Source organism: Lynx canadensis, chromosome A2 (genome assembly GCF_007474595.2).
Source record: "Lynx canadensis isolate LIC74 chromosome A2, mLynCan4.pri.v2, whole genome shotgun sequence".
Lineage (NCBI taxonomy): Eukaryota > Metazoa > Chordata > Mammalia > Carnivora > Felidae > Lynx > Lynx canadensis.
In genome coordinates, this window is record NC_044304.2 from 150,324,623 (window position 1) to 150,345,239 (window position 20,617).

General features: G+C 36.0%; 1 protein-coding gene and 1 long non-coding RNA gene across 3 annotated transcripts in view; one reads left to right on the plus strand and one right to left on the minus strand.

Moving 5' to 3' along the window:
- AGBL3 (ATP/GTP binding protein like 3) overlaps positions 1-20,617 on the plus strand; it is a 71,431-nt gene that overhangs the window by 26,932 nt on the left and 23,882 nt on the right. The window contains exons 8-15 of the mRNA XM_030308499.1: positions 2,592-2,754; positions 4,335-4,461; positions 5,649-5,749; positions 5,966-6,078; positions 6,589-6,655; positions 12,187-12,273; positions 15,356-15,413; positions 16,902-16,973. Coding sequence (XP_030164359.1) covers positions 2,592-2,754; positions 4,335-4,461; positions 5,649-5,749; positions 5,966-6,078; positions 6,589-6,655; positions 12,187-12,273; positions 15,356-15,413; positions 16,902-16,973 — 788 coding nt within the window. The remainder of the gene's footprint in view (positions 1-2,591; positions 2,755-4,334; positions 4,462-5,648; positions 5,750-5,965; positions 6,079-6,588; positions 6,656-12,186; positions 12,274-15,355; positions 15,414-16,901; positions 16,974-20,617) is intronic.
- Positions 1-20,617, minus strand: part of LOC115509217 — an 80,510-nt gene that overhangs the window by 14,975 nt on the left and 44,918 nt on the right. For both annotated transcript variants that reach the window (XR_003967265.1, XR_003967264.1), the window contains exon 2: positions 11,772-11,902. This is a non-coding gene — a long non-coding RNA (uncharacterized LOC115509217). The remainder of the gene's footprint in view (positions 1-11,771; positions 11,903-20,617) is intronic.

A 20,617-nucleotide genomic window follows, 5' to 3' on the forward strand; every position in this document is an offset into this window, starting at 1 on the left:
TTCCGTGTTAATCCTTTTATCTGCTTAGGCACAAAGGGACTAAGGTGCAGATCCCCACCAAAAGGACTCAAAACTCTGTTTTCATACCCCTCACAGATGTGGTCTCCAGGATTCCCTGCAGTTATCTGAGAAATATTAAGTGATTAAAAATATAACAACCTATGACGTCCTTTTTCCCCTGGGGATAACAAACAATAAAAAGAGAGCTAAGTAATGTGATGACCCTGATTGGATTCTGGGACAGAAAAGACATTCATGGCAAAACCAGTGAAATCCAAATAAGGTTGGGAGTGTAGTTACTAGTCGTATACCAATGTTGGTTTCTTCATTTTGAACACTGTACCATGGTTAAGTAATTTGTTAATGGGGGAAACTGGGTGAGGAGTACATGGAAACACTACTATTTTTGCAAATTTTGGGTAATCTAAAATTATTCTAGAATTTTTAAAAAAATCATAAGAAAGGATGCTGATTAGAATATCTATAGTATCTGCTTAGTGCTCTTTGACATAAAGGGTCCCTGGTCCAACACAAGATGGATTATAGGCCAAGGCCCTTTGGCTTGTCTCTGTAGAAAATACTTTAAATGTCTTAGTTCTTCTCAGGTTGCCTTGTAAGAAGGTTAAGGCAGGAATCTACTAAGTTTCAGAAAGACTTCCAAGAAGGAAAACTACCTCAATGCAATTGATCATAGGCAGGTAAGTAGAATAAGAAGTCACATATGTGTGGGAAGGCAAGCAGCTATAAATATATCTAAGATTTCGTATAGTTAAAGAATATGAAAATAAGAGAAAGTAGTTTTAGTATAGGTTACTTAGTATACATTACTTAGAATATCTTAACCTGTGGGTAAGAAAAAAGACCCAAGATGTTTCTCAAGTGATTTAAATTCATGTAAAATTTAGAGAGACCCTTCAGAAGTAATGACATATCTTTGAGAATTAGTTAGAAGTTTGTTTTAACTTACATATAAGAAACTGAAAGGTCATTGAAACTGGGAAAATGTTTGTTTCAAAATGTTTAGTGTATTTCATATTTAAGGCCCTAACTTGATATTCTTGTTTTATAATCTACTTCGTTATCTAAAAACTTGTAATGATCATTTAGTGGCTTTCTGTCAGTCTTCCATTTTCCATTAGAATTTATTGGGCACCAAATGAGAAAAGGGCAACCAATTAATACATGTAACAGACTTTACTTTGGGATTTCACTATAGTTTAAAGGAGTATTGTTGCTAATATAAGCTATGTTTTGATTTTAGGTTTTAATATTTTTGTTACAAAAGTAATATATTTCATATTACTATAAGTACCATTCATTACTAACATTTTGGTACTTACCCTTCCAGATATAATAGTATATGTGATTTTGGTTATTTAAGTGATAGAACACTATATAAAGTTTAGAAATATGGGGGAGAGGAGGCAAAAAATGCCCATCATCCTACCATCTTAACACCACTTTTTTTTTTAACCTTTTTAATGCCTCTTCATTAGTTATTTTCATCAGTTTGGAGGGGGCTATTTTTTTATAGCTTTAATACTCATTGAATGGCAAGTTTTACAAGCCAAGGATTGTGCTCCTAAGAAATGTGTAGTAATTCATTTGTTAAAAATTTACCAGAAAAAAAATTCAAACTTTAGTGCCATTTTTCTCAAAATGATATTTACCAATTTTTTTAATTTTTTTTTAATGTTTGTATTTATTTTTGAGACAGAGAGAGACAGAGCATGAGCAAGGGAGGGGCAGAGAGAGAGGGAGACACAGAATCCAAAGCAGGCTCCAGGCTCTGAGCCGTCAGCACAGAGCCCGATGCGGGGCTCGAACTCACGGACTGCGAGATCATGACCTGAGCTGAAGTCAGACACTCAACCGACTGAACCACCCAGGCGCCCCAGATATTTACCATTTTAATCAAGGGTTGTATAATAATTGGCTTCAGCACCAAGTTGTCTGGTACTCAGTTTTTAACAAATATTTGGGTACTTGTGTACATAGCACTGTTCTAGATGATTTGAAGCATTTCTTACCCATAAGGAGATTAAATATCAAAAATATAAAAAATTTCCAAGGCAAGTGTCAAGTAAATGGTACCAATATTATGTGCTACAGGAATTCAAAAAAAAGAAAAATCTATGACCCTGACTAATTAGGAAGTGAGACATGAAGTCAGCCTTGAGGGGCAGTATTTGCACATACAGAGATGAAGAAAGAAGACGTTCTAGTCAGAAAGAATCTCTGTGAAAGCTAATGGGCAAAGCTAGGACTGAGCTGTTTTCTGTATGCAAGGGAAAACCAGAATAATAAAGCAGAGGGATCCTGTTGGAGAGTCTTGGGTGGAAGGTAAATCTTATCCTTATAATGGAAGGTAAACATTCACATTTTATATATGTATATAGATAATAGGAAATTATTAGAGATGTTTTAAAATTGCCAATAATGTGCAGTATGGATAAGAGAAAGAAGTCGAAAGCAAGGATGTAAGAAATTCTGTTTATTTGGATATTAGACTTGTAAATCCATAGTTCCACCCAGAGAAGAAAAATGCAGAGGTGAAATTTAGTAACTTCGTTCTTTTTTTTCCTTGGTAGATTAATGGAGAAACGAGAGGTTATTTTATATTGTGACCTTCATGGCCATAGTAGGAAAGAGAACATCTTCATGTATGGTTGTGACGGTAGTGAGAGATGTAAAGCATTATACTTACAACAACAAATCTTTCCACTTATGCTGAGCAAAAATTGTCCAGATAAAGTAAGTACCATTTAAGATTTTTTTTTTAATTTTTTTTCTTTTTTAACCTTTATTTATTTTTGAGACAGAGAGAGACAGCATGAATGGGGAGGGTCAGAGAGAGGGAGACACAGAATCTGAAACAGGCTCCAGGCTGTGAGTTGTCAGCACAGAGCCCGACGCGGGGCTCAAACTCACGGACCGCGAGATCATGACCTGAGTCAAAGTCGGCCGTTTAACCTACTGAGCCACCCAGGCGCCCCCCATTTAATATTTTTAACTTTTATTACATGTTGCTCATGTGAGACTGCAGAATAGATCATCTTAGTAAACTGCTTTTTTATTTATTTTGCCTGGTTTATACAATTGACCATAAAAAAGCAACTGTGGGGAATGTTTAATTTGAAATGTGAAGGAAAAAATGTGCCTTATCCTTCCACCTTAATGGTAAAAGACTAGTTTCCTCATAAGGTCAGGAACAAGGCTGGCATAGCCAGCCTTAACCCCTTCAATTCAGCCTTATACTGGAGGTTCTAAGTGCTGAAAGGCAAGAGAGAAATAAAAGGCAGACACTTTGGAAAGGAACAAGTAATAAAGATGACACAGTTGTCTTCATAGAAAATCCGAAGCAGTCCACAAAAAAAGTCCTCGAATAAGTGAGTTCAGCAATGTCCTACATGACAAGGTCCACCCACAAAAACCAGTTACATTTCTATAGACTCACACCAGACACTTGGAAACCACAACTGAAAATGGTATCATTTACTGTAGCTTCAGAATAAATTAAATACTTGTGACTGTAAAGGAATGATACAAGGGAGAATTTTAGAGGTGATGGAATTGACCTATATCCTGATTGTAGTAGTGCTTACATAGATCTCTACATGTGTTTAACTCAGAATGGAACACAAGTCACTTTTATCATAAAAAATAAAATTACAAAAACTTTTTTTTTGTACTAAAACATTTTATAGATATAACAGTCTTTTAGGACAGCTTTCCAGTGATCGATCTTGTGAAAATAAAGCATCCTTATTCTATTCAAAAAATCTACATTAATTAGGGACACTTCGGTGGTTCAGTCAGTTGAGCCTCTGACTTGGGATCAGGTCATGGTCTCGTGACTTTGTGGGTTTGAGCCCCACATCGGGCTCTGTGCTCACAGCTCAGAGCCTGGAGCTTGCTTTGGATTCTCCCCCTCCCCACCCCCCATCTCTGCCCCTCCCCTTGTTCACACTCTTGGCTTTCTCAAAAATAAACATTAAAAAAATTTTTTTAATCTACATTAATCTTTATTTCTAAACATATTTAAGCCCTTTCCTATAAGTTTTTTAAAGTATAAGATCTTATCCCAACAGTATCAAGAATTAATAGGTTTTGAAGGTATATGTTTTATATAGATTAAAAGTAAAATTTATTACCAGCATTCAAATCTGTAGTTCTCAGAAATGTAAATATGTCATCCTTAGGAAATAAAAGCCCGTGAAACTTTAGAGAGAATTACTGCTTTTGCACTACTTCCTCCTTTTCAATCCTAGTTCTGAGAAAGACATTGTACTCAGAAAAACACACTTTTCTCATTTTTATTTGCTTATTTTTAGTTTTCATTCTCAGCTTGCAAGTTTAATGTTCAGAAGAGCAAAGAGGGAACAGGAAGGGTGGTAATGTGGAAAATGGGAATCAAGAACAGCTTCACCATGGAGGCTACTTTTTGTGGATCTACCCTGGGTAAGACCAAGTGTTCTCATTCATGGCTGTCAGAGCTTCAAACCAAAGAGTCATTTTTAACATAAGATTAATAGTGTAGACAGTTTGATAGTGAGCACTTTCTTCCTACTTAGAAACATGCTGGTGTCCAATCAATTCTCTAAACAGGATGAATTAACAAACTACCACTATATGCATCTCCATCTCATCATTTTCCCTTTGTTTAGAAAAGGGAGTTTTAGCATATAGATAAAATACCTAACTGGTTATTTCATGAACTAAGTTTTGATTGTTTTTGTTATGTTTTTAAGAAAGAGTCCTTATAGATGACTCCTGATTGCAAGAAAAAGCAATGTTCATACTTAAAACATCAGGATAGACATGTCTTTAGTGGATTTGCTATCTGCAAGTCAAAATAGACTGGGTTTGTTGGGGGTTCCTCGGGGGGTCAATTTATATTTTAATGGAAGCACTTGTTTCCTTTAAAAATAAAGGTGTGGGGGGGGGGCACCTGGGTGGCTCAGTCAGTTAAGCACCTGACTTTGGCTCAGGTCATGATCCTGCGTGAGTTCAAGTGAGTTCAAACCTTGCCTGCATCAGGCTCTGTGCTGACAGCTCAGAGCCTGGAGCCTACTTCAGAATCTGTGTCCCTCCCCCTCTTGTGCTGTCTCTCTCTCAAAAATAAGTATTTTTAAAAAATGTTTTTAAAATTGTGCTCTGTAGTTACATTTAAGAAATCTTTTGGTTTACCCTTAGAATATTCCATATTAAGATAATGATTATGTTTTTAGAAAATTTATTGACTCAAAGGAAAGTGCTAGAAACCCACACATGTATTTCTGGTCTTTAAAGCACCTTGAAACTGATATAATGATATCTATGATGATGAAAACATTAAAATATTTACCCAAGTTTTTCTCTAAGTGATTATGAGCATGTTTATAACTGATAACCACGTATTCCATATGTTCTTATTAAATATTCTTCAGCCCTACAACATAGCCTACTATGTGTTAAGTCAGCTTTGATCCAGATGTGGAGAGGGAATGAAGGAAAGCAATAAGCTGTTAAATGACTTGCCCTGGAGAAGCAAATCCAAAGGACAGGAGATGGAATCTGACCAGAGGTTTTATTTATACTCTGTGAAAACACAGAACGTAAGCCTGCCTGTTAAGGACAAATGGTGGTTAAACTTATTGATGTTTTAGGTAATAAACGAGGTACTCATTTCAACACAAAAGACTTGGAGTCGATGGGGTATCATTTTTGTGATTCTCTTTTGGACTATTGTGACCCAGACCGAACCAAGGTAAGCAAAGTCCATTTGGTAATGCTTCAAACTCCACTTTATCAGATAACATAATCTAACTAAGGGCCTATAGCAGTGTTTTTCTTTTACTATCCTAACAGTGTTTGGGGTTTTTGGTACTTGATGTCCTCATAGTTGCTGTGCCAGGTATCTATAAATATTCAATTAGTTTAATTAGGAAATAAAGTTAATTTATAATTAATCATTTTCCCCTAGTACTATCAGTGCCTGAAAGAATTGGAAGAGATGGAAAAACATATAAATTTGGAAAAAGTCCTTGAGGATTCAGATACTTCTCTGAAAGAAATTGCATTGGATCTAGAGTCTAGGTAAGTCAAGATAGTGGATGCAATATAACTTGTGTTTTACTATGCCCTTAATAATAACTGTAGGATATAAAATTATCAGTCTCAACTGAAAATCCCAACTATAGGTAGAGGAGAGAGGGAGAGAGACAGAGACAGAGCGTGAGTGGGGGAGGGGCAGAAAGAGAGGGAGACACAGAATCCAAAGCAGGCTCAGGCTCTGAGCTGTCAGCACAGAGCCCCACGCAGGGCTTGAACTCACGAACCATGAGATCATGACCTGAGTGGAAGCCAGACACTTAACCAACTGAGCCACCCAGGTGCCCCTGTAAACATCTTATAATTAGAACCATTTCTACCGTTCCAATAAGATAACAGTTTAATAAAAATAACAGTTGAAATTTTAAAATGCCACCAAAATATTATTGTTTTAATATTTATAATATATAATTAATAAGTTACTTGTAAATATAAAATATAATTATAAATATAATAATTAAAATAATTACTATATCAGAGTTATTTTTTTTTTAGTAGCCGAGGCTCTGACAGTTCAGAATCCAATGAGTCTCAGACTTACCTTCTCAAATTAACTTCTCAGGTATGATTGAAAATTTCTGCCTATGGTATGGATATACTAAATAGGTACTCTTCTCATTATGACTAATAATCAGGCAAAAAAAAATGCTTGCAGTTGTGTAATTGTGTAACAGTAATTGTTATTTTCTGATTATGTAACATATCTTTAAATCATAGAATTTTCTAACCTTAGGATTTTTAACACTCTTACTTTAAAGATCCAGAGAGATTACTTCTCAAAAGCCACTTGTTAACAACTTGTTAATACAAATTAACCACTTGCTAATGAGAGTTGGTACCATAACATACATCACATGCCTGCAAATCCAGTGTTCATTTATTCATTTATTTAACAACTATATATTGAGCTTCAACTGTGTGCTGGGGATAGAGCAGTGAACAAAAAATGAGACAAAAATCCTTCTCTTTCATAGCTTATATTCTACTGGGTGGAAATAAAAAATAATGATAAGTAAAATATATGATGTGCCTAATATGTGATAAGTGCCTAAGGAGGAATATAGAGTGGGAGGAGGAGAAGGAAGTTTAGGTGGTGTTATGGACTGCTTATGTCCCCACCAAATACTACACATGTTGAAACCCTAACCATCAATGTGATGGTGTTAGGAAGTGACTAAGACAAACTAAGACACTACTCTCTTAGTACCGAGTGTGGGGTGCTATTGTAACTAATACCTAAAACTGTGGAAGTGGCTTTGGAACTGGATAACTGGTAGAGTCTGGCAGAGTTTTGAAGTGCATGTTAGAAAATGCTGATATTGCCATGAAGGGACTTCTCAAGATGATTCTGGTAAGGACTCAGAAAAAAGGGGAGCTGTAGAGCAAGTTTCCATCTTAAACACACACAACTAATAGTGTATAGGACGTTGGTAGGAATCTGAATATTAAGGGTGATTTTCATGAGATCTCAGACAGAAACGAACATGTTACTGACCAATAGAGAAAATTTAATCCTTACTATAAAATGGTAAAGGATTTGGCTGTATTGAGTTTGTGTTCTATAGCGTTTCATGGAAGGTAGAACTTGTGAGTGATAAAATTGGAGATTTAGCTGAAAAAGTTTCTTTGTAAAGTGTTGAAGAGCAGCTTGATTCCTCCTGACTGCTTATAGTAAAAAACAAGGAGAGAGAAATGAAGAAGGAATTGTTAACCGAAAAGGAACCAGAAGGTGAAGATTTAAAAAATTCTCAGCCTACCCATGTTACAAAACAATAGGAACGTGTGTTCAGAAAAGAAGAGTAAGAGTGTGGGGGATCAACTGTATGATAAGGAGATGAGTGTGGGTATGAACCACAGAACTAATCAACCACCCCATTAGGAAGACTGCCAGCTTGAACTGAAGGGGTTGGAGACAGGACAGAATGAAGGAAGGCTATCAGACTGCTTGAATTTTACAGTACGGTACCATAGATCTATTTGTGAACATGTACTCTTCTTCAAGACAAGGGGGAAAAATGGCCTCAGAGGTAACTAAGAGATCATCAGGGCCACTACCACCTGGATTTCAACAGGATAAACAGCCTCTAACAGAGGCCATGAAGGCAAGCTGCCTCGAGCCATGACCTACATTGTGGGCAGTGCCCTAGCAGAGAGCCAGGCATTAGCAGCACCCTGCCAAGCCGTACGGGTGATGTTGCCACTCCAGTAGGTCCAGAAGGCAGTCCATTGAACCAGAGAGGATTATTCTTGAGCTTTAAGATCTTGTTGAATTTGCCTTGCTAGATTTTTCTATGTCCTTACTGGCAACCCAGCACTCCATCCTTTTCTGTTTCTCCCTTTGGGAATGTCTGTCCTATATCTGTCCCATCACTGTATTTTGGAAACCTTTAACTTGTTGGAATGGAATGGGATGGAATAAATGTATTTTGCATGTGAGAAGGACCTGAATTTGGAGGGCTCAGGGACAGAATGCTATGTCTGAATAATTCTATCTTCCCCAAACTCATATGTTGAAATTATAATGCCCAATATGATGCTACTGGAAGGTGGGCCCTTTGGGAAGTTATTAGGTCATGGGGCAGAGCCCTCTGGATTAGTGCCTTATTAAAGAGCTCCAGAGAGATGCCTAGCCCCTTCTACCATATGAGGATACAAACGAGAAGTTGGCAGCTCAAAAGAGAGTGCTCACCTGACCATACTGGCACATTGACATCTACCTTCCAGCCTGAAGAACTAGGAGGAGTAAATTCCTGTTCTTTTTAGCCACACAGTCTGTGGTATTTTGTTATAGCAGCTGAAATGGAGTAAGACGGATGTTGTATTGGTTTTCTATTGCTGAGCAACAAATTTCCCCAAGCAGTTGCCCAAAACAACAGATACTTATTTTCATGCCATTTCCATGAGACAGGGACTCAGGAGTGGCTTCACTATGTGCTTCTGTCTGAGGTCTCTCAAAAGGCTGCAATGAAGATGTTGGTCAGGTGGTCTCATCTGAAGACTTGACTGAGAAAAGATCCACTTTTAAGCTCACTTACATGATTGTTGACAAAATTCAAAAGCTGTTCTTCAAAAGCTGTTGGGCTGAAGACCTCAGTACTGCCCTTATTGGCTTTTAGCCTTTAGTATCATATCCAATAAGTCATTGCCAAATCCAGTGTTGTGAAGTTTTGTCCTGTTTTCTTCTAAGAGTGTTATCCTTTTGGGTCTTACATTTAGGTCCTTGATCTGTTTTGAGTTAATTTTTGTGTTTGGTATAAGGTAAAGGCCCATTCTTTTGCAAGTGGAGATACAATTTTCTGAGCACCATGTGTTAAAAAGACTGTCCTTCACCCATTGAATGGTCTTGACACCCCTGTCAAAAATCATTTGACTGTATGCAAGGATTTCTTTATTGGCTCTCTATTCTTTTTCTTTGGTCTATATGGCTATCTTTATGCCAATGCCACACTGTTTTGATTACTGTAGCTTTGTAGTAAATTTTGAAATCAAAGTATGAACCCTCCAATTTTGTTCCTTCCCCACCGCCACCCCCCCCCCCCGATTATTTTGTCTATTTGGGATCCTTTGAATATTGGGATGGATTTTTCTATTTCTGCAAAAAAAAAAAGTCATTGGGATTTTGATAGGGATTGCATTGAATCCATAGATTGCTTTGGGTAATGTTGATATTTTAATAATATTAGGACTTACATTTCATGAATAAGAGATATGCTTTCATGTACTTATGTCTTCTTTAATTCCTTTCAACAATGTTTTATAGTCACTGTAGTTTTTTTGTACAAGAAGATGAAGTTTTCTTTCACCTTCTTGGTTAATTCCTAAGTATTTTATTCTTTTTGATGCTATTGTACATGGAATTGCTTTTGTAATTTCCTTTTCAAGTTCTCTGTGTATAAAAATGCAGTTGATTTTTGTGTGGTAACTTTGTATCTTGCTGTATTGCTGACTTAATTTATTAGTTCAAACAGGTTTTTTGTGAACTCTTTAGAGTTTTTAAAATATAAGATATCATCTACAGAGATCATTTTACTTCTTTCCCATTTGGATACCTTCTATTTCATTTTTGTGCTTAGTTGCTCTGGCTATAATTTCCAGTATTGTGTTGAATAGAAGTGATGAAAACAGACATCCTTACTTGTTCCTGATCTTAAAGGAAATGCTTTCAGCATTTCACCATCAAACATGTCAGCTATAGTTTTTTTTATTGTGTTGAGGTGGTTTCCTTCTATGCCTTGTCTGTTGGGTTTTTTAATCATGAAAAGGTGTTGAATTTTGTCAGATGCCTTTTCTGCATCGAGATGTTCATGTGAGGTCTTTTCCTTTATTATGTTGATGTGGTGTTTTACGTTCATTAGTTTCTTACGTTTGAACCATCCTTATGTTCTGATCAATTGGTTATGTTGAACCATCCTTACATTCCAGGAATAAATCCTATTTGGTCATTGTGTACAATCCTTTTAATATGCTGCTGATTTTTATTTGCTAGTATTTTGTTGAGGATTTTTTGCATTAATGTTCATAAGAGATGCTGATCTATAAATTTTTTTGTTCTTGTAGTGTCTGTCTGGCTTTGGGTATCAGGATAATGCTGGCCTCATAGAATGAGTTAGGAAGTGTTCCCTACTCTTGAGTTTTTTAGAAAGGTTTGAGAAGTACTGATGTTAGTTCTTTAAATGTTTGGTAGAATTCTCCTGTGAAGCCATCACGTCTACAGTTTGTGGTTGGGAGATTTTTTTATTGCTGATTCATTATCAGTTATAGGTCTGTTCATATTTTCTATTTCTTTGTGATATAGTCTTGGTAGGTTTTGTGTTTCTAGGAATTTGTCCATTTTATCTATATTATCTAATTTGTTGCTATATAATTGTTAATAGTGAGTCTTAATAGGTAAGTCTTAATAAGTAAGATTTTAAAAGCTAGCTGTCTTACAGAGTATCTTCTCTGATCACAACGGGATGAAACTATATTATTAACTGCTTTGTTTTTCTTTAAATGTATTGGAAAACAAAAAGTGCTCTTTAAAACCATTGCTACAGTGATATCCTAGCTTTTATAATTGCCTGTGTTCAGATCTTTATTTCTCCCTACAGATTCAAGTTAGTTTCCAGTGTCTTTTCACCTTGTAGGACTCTCTTGAGCATTTCTTACAGGATGTGTCTAGTGGTCATGAACTCTTTCAGCTTTTGTTTATCTGGGAATGTCTTAATTTCTTCCTAACTTTTGAAGGACAATAATGCCACTTTTTTTTTTTTTTTTTTTAATTTTTTTTTTTCCAACGTTTATTTATTTTTGGGACAGAGAGAGACAGAGGATGAACGGGGGAGGGGCAGAGAGAGAGGGAGACACAGAATCGGAAACAGGCTCCAGGCTCTGAGCCATCAGCCCAGAGCCTGACGCGGGGCTTGAACTCACGGACGGCGAGATCGTGACCTGGCTGAAGTCGGACGCTTAACCAACTGCGCCACCCAGGCGCCCCAATAATGCCACTTTTTAAAAGCACTTTGAATGTATTGGTTTATGGTCTTCTGGCCTCCAGTTTCTGATGAGAAATCTGCTAATAATCTTATTGAGGATTCTTCCATGTAACAATTTGCTTTTCTCTTGCTACTTTCAAGATTCTCTCTTTCTCTTAGATTAATTACAATGTGTTTCATTGCGGGTTTTTGAGTTCATCTTACTTGGAGCTCATTGAGCTTCTTGGATGTTTACATTATATCTTTCATCACATTTGGGAAGTTTCATCAAATTTTCATCCATTATTTCTTCACTCATTGGCACTTCTGGGTTGATGGCTTCTCTGGCTCTAAAGCTGGGATACGTAAGTAAAAACAAAACACAGGAATTACTCACTATTCTTCTGTCCTCTGCTCCTGAAGTCCCTCACCAGACTACCTTCTTCTTTCTGCTTTTTAGGGCCTCTTATGCTTATTTTGTGTAGAATACCCAGGATTTTCAGTTGTACTTAGTGGGAGGGATAGAAGAAGTACTTTATCTTCCTAGAAGTGGAAGTCTCAAGATAGCTTTATGTCCACATATATACTGTCTTTGGTGTGTTGATTAAATATTGATTTCAAGTATGATTCTTTTACTTAGCTAAAAAACAAGAAAAAACACTTGAAAACAAAGAAGGAAAGAAATTCTACTATAGCAAGTAATCAAAACACCAGAGAAGAACCAGAGGTATTCACTGACCTGGTTTTTAACAGTTTTTGAAAAATGGTTGCAAGAGAATGGCAAGTTGTTTCCTGTTACACTTTCTATCCCCAAATTTTTGCCCTGGGAAATGTTAGTGATTAAAACTTTGCTTATGTTATTTGCTGTTTATAAAAATATAAGAGAACCTTGACAGATGAGAAGTGGATTTTATTAATAGGTGCTATAAATTTCACTTTTACTTACTTTACTCTGAGAAGTATTTGAGGTATCTTACAAAGATACATCTAGGATAACTAGAAGAGATAAATTAAAATTAAGAAAAATTAAATGGCAATACAAGAGTGTAAGAATAGATGGTGCTGAGAGATTGACTTCTACCATAACAGCATGAGAAGCTCTGCAAATTCATTCACCTAACAAAAATTGGTGATACTAAAAGAACACAACCACTGCCCTAAGGGCAGATAGCAAATGAAAAACATCTATTTGTGAAAATTTCCTACAATTTGGTAAAAAGAAAACAGTAAGAGCTTGTGGCATTTGAAGCAAGATTCCTTCCTCCCCCTCCCAGTTCAGTGAGACTGAATCTCCACCCCAGACCAGCACAGCCAAGAACACAGAACCCCCTCTCTCCACTCATGCCAGCCAGAGGGCTGTCTTCCCAAAAGGGGTGGGGCATCAGTAGTTCTTATCCCGCCTCCAGCTACCTGTTGCTGGGGCTAAGTTCGGAGTGAGTGCAGCCAAGAGGTGGGGGCTCCCTTCTTCTACCCACGCTCCATTCAGGAGACAGAGATTCTGCCTGGGGTGCCACATTACCCAGAATATTTTGGCCCTAATCACCCTTACCTTAGTTTGTGAAATGGTGATATCACACTAGAGGCAAATAGAGAAGACCTGAGACTGCTGCCCTCTTTCCACGTACAGCTCAACTCCTAAAGTGGGTGTCACTGAGAGAAGAGTGCCATTGTCCCCACCCCCAGCTCCAGAGACAGGTCAGAAATTTTGCCTTTGGGGAGAATCAGACAAAAACAGATAGTTTTTAAGAACTTTTTATTTGAAATATGTGTAGGAGCTCTGCTGCATCCTTGACTTCTCCATTGTTAACATCTGGCATGTATCATGATACTATATCGACACAAAACTGATGTTGATCTAGTCCACAGCAATTATTCAGATTTTATCAGGATGCACGCACTCATTTGTGTGTATTCCTCATAAATTTTTAATTCTAGTCTTTAAAGCACATTGTTATGTAATATTGCATATTTTTATATTGTTTGTAAATTGTGCAATCTAAGCAATGTGAGTATGCTTGGGAGAGGGCCAAGATTATAAAAAAGTTTTTGGTAAACAAACTCTCTAATTGATCTCAATGTGTTAAGTCATTTGCAGAACCCAGTAACCGAAGTAGATTTTGTTTGGAAGATTGTTTTTTTATTGTTTTGTATGTAGATTTTGTCAGACACATATTTACTCTTCATAAACATCTCCACATAGTGGCTTTTCTCCTCTACCCAAGCTATATTTCAGGCAAAATATAGTAAACTCCTTTACATTAAAATATTTATGTATTTTCCCCTTGGTTGATTAGAGCTTCAAAATTGTTATGAAATCATAATCTGTATTTAATGTTGGATTTTCCAGGTGGAAAACAATCATCATTTGGTTATTTGAAAAGCTGCATACATAAGTGCTCTTATAAACTAATAGGAGTTCTTAGCCATTGATCTTGAAATTTATTTTAACAGTCTTTGGCAAAAAGAGTGAATAGTGTCATCTTAACCGAGTTTAATGCCTAAGGACAACTTAAATTCATGCTCTGAATTATTTCTTAATTGTTTGTAAGATATCCATACATCTTGAAAACAATATTTGTAAGTTATTTTTAAAGTATTTTAGGTAACTATATTTCGTACCTGGACATTCTCAATAATTCAGAAGACTTAAGCAAAAACAAACAATTATAGATTACTGTGGTTAGAATTGGGAGATCATGTTCATAAGGAAGGACACTGGCCTGGTGATTTTCTATAGGATGAATGGAATAGTTTATAATGGCTCATAGCATCATTTCAACGAAGGGAAGAGGGCTAAAAATAACATGGAGTTCATAGAATTAAGTGAATTTCTCTAGCCTAATTTCACATCTTGTCTCTCCAAATTCTGATTATATAGTATTGCTTTTAACTTTGTGTAATTTTTTCTAGAATATTTCCTTTCTCTCTGCCTTCAGTAATCAAGTTTTTATTTTTATACTTTCCTCTCATTTTTATGATTCTATCAATTTTTTTTTTGCTGCCAATTTTATCTACAAAAAAGGGGGATTTTAGTTTTTAACTACTCCATAGTCCACTTTTCATCATGAGTTGATATGGATAACACGTTGGCAAAAAAATATTGACGTCCTCAGGTTTTTTTTCCCCTTTCTAATGCCCGTTCAGAAAGCTCTTTATAATATCCACATACCACAGATGCAGAAACAAAAGTTTGGAAACTTTTTAAACAAAAGTTTAAAGTGTTTTCATGGTTACGTGATTTGTAGACTATTCAAGATTAGCTGTTACATTCTGTAGTGTTTTGTGTCTCATTTAGTGTACCTGGTCATTATTGGCAACTCCTTTTTCAAGGTAGAAAACAATATGTGTATGCTCTTCCTTACTATGGACTTCTACAAAATATTTTTCATCTTTTTTATATAAGCACAGTTTTGTAATCAATTATACATTTTTCATACAATTTTATATATTTTCACTCATTTCATATTATCTTCCTACATCTTTATTTTTATTTAAATAAGTGAGATTATAACCATCCATTTTTTGTCTCTCATTGTAAATAAATTCTTATGAAGTGAAAAAGATTTTTAACTCTCTTTAGTGCCAAAATAACCATATCAATATTTTCTTCTACTCATTGTTGCAGGAGAAAAGTAGTGTTATGAAAGGTATTAGAAGGCTCTGTTTTAAGAGGTATTTTTGCCCATTCTAAACCTATGAGGATAAAATGAGAAATGTTGAAAACTACTATACCAAAGATGATACAGGAAATATACTTCCTTTTCATGTTTATAACATATTGTTTTCCTTCTGGTTCTGTGTTCCATTAGGTTTGTGATAAAGGACATTTAGTGCAAAGACACAAACAATCAAATTCTGATGTGAAAGGTAATGTTCTGCTTGTACTCTCTCTAGCCAATTAATGCATTTATTCAACACTTTCGTGCCACAGCTTTGAGGTTACCACTGTGCTTGGTGCTAGGGACATTAAGTAGTATACTATTACCATTTCTTACCCCCAGGAGCTCATCTTTAATAGGGGGAGAAAAACAAGTAAATAAACAAAGTGCAGTGTTACAGGTGTAATGCCAGTAGTCTAGACAGGGCTCCAAGAAAGCGCAAAGAACAGAAGGTTGGAGTGAGTGGGCCATGTACTTGAGGGATCTCTCTGATATGAGAGATTTTTCCCCAAACAGAATATAGGGATTTTGTTTTAAAAACCATCTTGTTCCTCTCATTTCATAATTTAATAGAGGATGATCCCAGGAGGGAAATAAAATTATGGACCATTTGCTTTTGCTAGAATCTGCTAAGTTGGATATGAATTTGACTCTATTTGAGATGACCTAATTAAAAAAATATATATATATGTATATATGTGTATATATATATATATACACACATACACACACACATACATACATGTGTATATATATCCATTTAGTTTATGATCTAGCAAGCTAACTAGATATAGAAATGGAAATAAGAACCACACCAAGGAAAGGGGAAAATTCTAACTAATGTGGTTAATTGATTTGAACTTTAAATTAACTACTCTTTCTCATAGTGATCATCCAAGCAAATCACTTTTTTTTAAATTTTTTTCTAATCTTTGTTTTTGAGAGAGAGAGAAAGAGAGAGAGACAGAGTGTGAATGGGGGAGAGGGGCACACAGAGGGGAGACACAGAATCTGAAGGAGGCGCCAGGCTCTGAGCTGTCAGCACAGAGCCAAACATGGGGCTCGAACTCACGAACAATGAGATCATGACCTGAGCTGAAGTCGGATGTCCAACCAACTGCACCACCCAGACGCCCCCCAAGCAAATCACTTTTTATATATAATGTATTCCTCTGTTGAAAATTTAATACCAAAAATTAGAACTGAAAAGCACACTTTAGAATACTTACTTTAGATCTTTTTCTACATCTGTGCACATACTATTAATCACAGAATGTTCATGTTGTTTTGCAATCTACATTTTCATTTAAAATTGAAGTATATTATAAACTTCTTTACATGTTACTAAGTGGTGGCAAAGTATTCCATTGTATTTGTTAAACATTTTTGCTTACATTTTTTTCTATTACAAACAATAACAAAGACCTTAAAACTCCATATTTGTGTATATTCTTATTTATTTATACTAGATTCCTAGAAAGGAATTGCTGACCTAAAGAGTATGGACATTTTTTATACTTTAACAATAAAAAGCAAAAATGTAACAAAAATTCATAATATTTGAGAACTGTGCTAATTGAGCTAAGCTATTTACATTATCTTCTAGCCTTTTTGTTTAGAAAAAGATAAAAAATATGAAGTGTAAAAGACTCAAATTATTTTCATGCTACAAATGATCTTTTATCATCTTTTCTAGCTACAAACCCTGATGTATCAGATGACAGTATATTTGATTATTTCAGAAGACCATTCCCTAATCAAGGTTTAGGTGAGTAAAATAGGAATAGAGGCAGTAATGAATCTACATGTGAGCTTTTTAACCATGTGTGTCTGATCAAAATCTACATGTAAGTAACTAGCTTGTCTTCAAAATGGATAGCCAAGAAGCAATTCGCCTTCCCAGAAATTAAGACCTCAAATTTTTATTTTTCTCTCAAGCCCAAGAAATTTGTAAGGGAAGCCAGTAGAAATTCATTACGTGTCAATTTGACTCCTTGTAATTTTATCTGTTCAAAAAACAAAAAGAATATTCATCTCATTATCTAATCTCTTCATTCCCATCACATTGAATCCTAAAGAGAGAAACCTTGAGAGTCCTCTAGTCTTACCTATTCATTACAGTATCCAGCCTCATCCAACCTTTGAGTGAGGACACTTGGTGACAAGTAGTTTACCCAATTGTACAGTTCATTCTGTTGCTTGAGAGCTATAGCATTGAGAACATCCTTTTTCTGTTAAGCTAAAAACATGTGTCCCTATAAATTTCATCCACCTCTTTAATTACACAAAACAAAGAGTGAAGTAACCTTAAAGGTAAATATTTCTGATTTTCCCTGATTCTCCTTGAAAAATGCAATGTCTCTTCCCCATAGTAGATGTTAAGTATTTTTTTAAGCAATCATTTATTTCCTTGAAACTTTCCTTCCATTTCTTTCAGCCATCCGTAATACAGCATGATTCAAGTCCTTTACCACATGATGTTTTTCTTTCCTGTCACTCTGTCACTGTTCAAGCTTGACTGAAACTGAACACAGCACTGTAGACGCCAGTTAATGAGTATACAACAAATCATCACTTTCATTTGCTTCTTTCTACACCCTAGATTCCCATTAATGCAGTCTAAGGTTGCATCTGTTCTTTTGGAAACTATCCTAAAACATTGATAAATTGCATTTATATACACTCAAACGTATAAAGTTTGCTGCTGCTCAGTGTTGTCTCCTCCATTTTCTACTTCTTCAATTGGCATTTTGATTCAATGTTTATTGAACCAAATTTATTTATTTATTGGGTCTTAAATTTATTCCTGTTAAATTAAATCATCTTAGATTTAGCCTTTCATGAACTCTCGATCTTAAGTGTGTCATGTCATTGTACTTGCTATATATATATATTTGTGTGCGTATACAGATGGACATATCTCTATATACATTTGACCTCTTGTCAGAGCTTTAAACTCTTGTATTTAACTCTCTCGTAAACATCTCCACAGAGATGTCCCACATATCCAAATTCAAATTTATCTAATTCCACACTAAATGCTGTTCCTCCTGTATTCTCTGTAACCTTGGTCACAGTATTAGATACAGAACCACCCGTTTTAACCTAGAAACATGACAGTCTTTTTTTTTCCTTTCATTTCCATCCCTCAGATCCAGCCACTGAATCCAACTGATTTTACCTCATAATCTCTGTATCTCCTATTATGTCATCATTCTTTTCACTCATCACCTGTTTACAAGGAGATTTCTAATTGGCTTTCTTGCCACCAATATTGTCATCCTAATTCCATCTTTCTTACTACCATAAAAGTGATCTATCAAAAACACCAATCAGATGATGTAAAACTAGTATGTAAAGCCTTTCAGTAATACCAGTTTCCTAATAGTGGTTGAAGTTGGCACAGTCCTAAGACTTAAATTTTTTTTTTTGGCTTTTTTTTTTTTAATTTTTTAAAATTTTTTTTTCTTTTTTTTTTTTTTTGAGACAGAGAGAGAGCATGAGCAGGGGAGGAGCAGAGAGAGAGGGAGACACAGAATCCAAAGCAGGCTCCAGGCTCTGAGCTGTCAACACAGAGCCCGACGCAGGGCTCGAACTCAGACTGTGAGTCGGTGGATGCCCAACCGACTGAGCCACCCAGGTACCCCTAGGCTTTCTCTTTTTAATTTTTTTAAAGTGTATCTATTTATTTTGAGAGAGAGAGAGAGAGAGCACAAGTCGGGGAGGGGCAGCGAGAGAGGGAGAGAGAATCCCAAGCAGGCTCCACACTGTCAGTGCAGAGCCCGATGCAGGGCTTGAACTCACAAACTGTGAGATCATGACCTGAGCCAAAGTCAGACACTTAACTGCCTACACCATCGAGGCGCCCATTTTTTTTTAACTTTTAATTTCAAAATAATTTCAAGAATAGTATGAAGAACTATGTCTACCTATATTTCCCCAACCCATTTTTTGTAGACATGTTTATTCCTAAACAATTTCAATACATATTTTCCAAGAACAAGAATGGTGTCTTACATTAAAATCAAGAAATTCAATTTTGATGCAATACTATTTTCTATACTACAGTTAAATTTTGCCAAATGTAGCAGTAACATCCTTTAGAGCAAAAATTCTCCCTGATTCAGGATCACAAATTGCATTTAAAGGTCACGTACCTTTATTCTCTTTCAATTTGGAACAGCCCCTCAGCTTTTCTTTCTCATTCATAGCCCTGGCATTTTTGAAGATCATGGGCCAGTTGTCTTATAGAATGTTTGGCTTTAAAATTTTAATGTACATGAGAATTACCTGGGGAGCTTATGGAAACCCCAGCTTCTGATTCTGAGCTGGTCTTTGTTGTCAGCCCCTGAATCTACATTTTTTATAAGGCACTTCAGATAATTCTGATGTTGGCAATTAGCACACCATACATTGTGACTCACCACTTAGGAGACTATAAATGAGAGATGGCAAAAGGCCAAATAGTTAGGACCTAGCCCATCCAACCCTTACTCATCCTGACTAGCTTTCTTTCTTTTGATAATGTTGTTAGTTCAAAAGGAAAAGATTTTTTTTTTATTTTTTTACATTGATTTATTTTTGAGAAACAGAGTGAGACAAAGCGTGAGCAGGGGAGGGGCAGAGAGAGAAGGAGACACAGAATCTGAAGCAGGCTCCAGGCTCTAAGCAAGCAGTTAGCACAGAGCCTGATGCGGGGCTCGAACTCACAAACTGTGAGGTCATGACCTGAGCCGAAGTCGGACGCTCAACCGACTGAGCCACCCAGACGCCCCAAGAAAAAGATTTTCTGACAACCACTAGCTACCGCGCAGAAACCAGATTCTATAACATGATGTACAAGAACTGCAATGAACTGGCTCCTGACTACCGCTCCAGTTTTACCCCTTGCCATTCTCTGCCTTTTACTTTAGACTTCAGCAAAGATAATCTTGTAACCTCAAAATCAGTCTTACCTTTTTGCCTTTCCTCATGCCATCTCCTGTGCTTGAAACTTAATTCTCCCTCTCTTCAACTACATTAGCTACTCATCACTTAAGGAGAAAGTATCAAATCTTAGTAAGACTCATATACAGTTTATTACAATAAGAATTAGATAAAGTCATAATGATTTGCACAAATTGCTCAGATTGTTCAGAGAAAAGGATCAGATCCAGCCTAGAAATCTCAGGGCATGTTTTTTTGAAGAAATTGATACTTAAATTATGATGCGGTCTTAAGTGACAAGTTAGACATTTAGCAAGAACAGAGAGTACCTTCCTTGAATTCTTAAAAAAAAAAAAAAATTGTTGTCAGTGGTTTTGTGATCTTATGTGTAAATTTTTTCCTTACTTGAGATGTAATATGTCTGGGACTGGAAATAACCCATTCGAAGCCTTTTGACTTCTGTCATCTCTTACCAATATTTAGTCT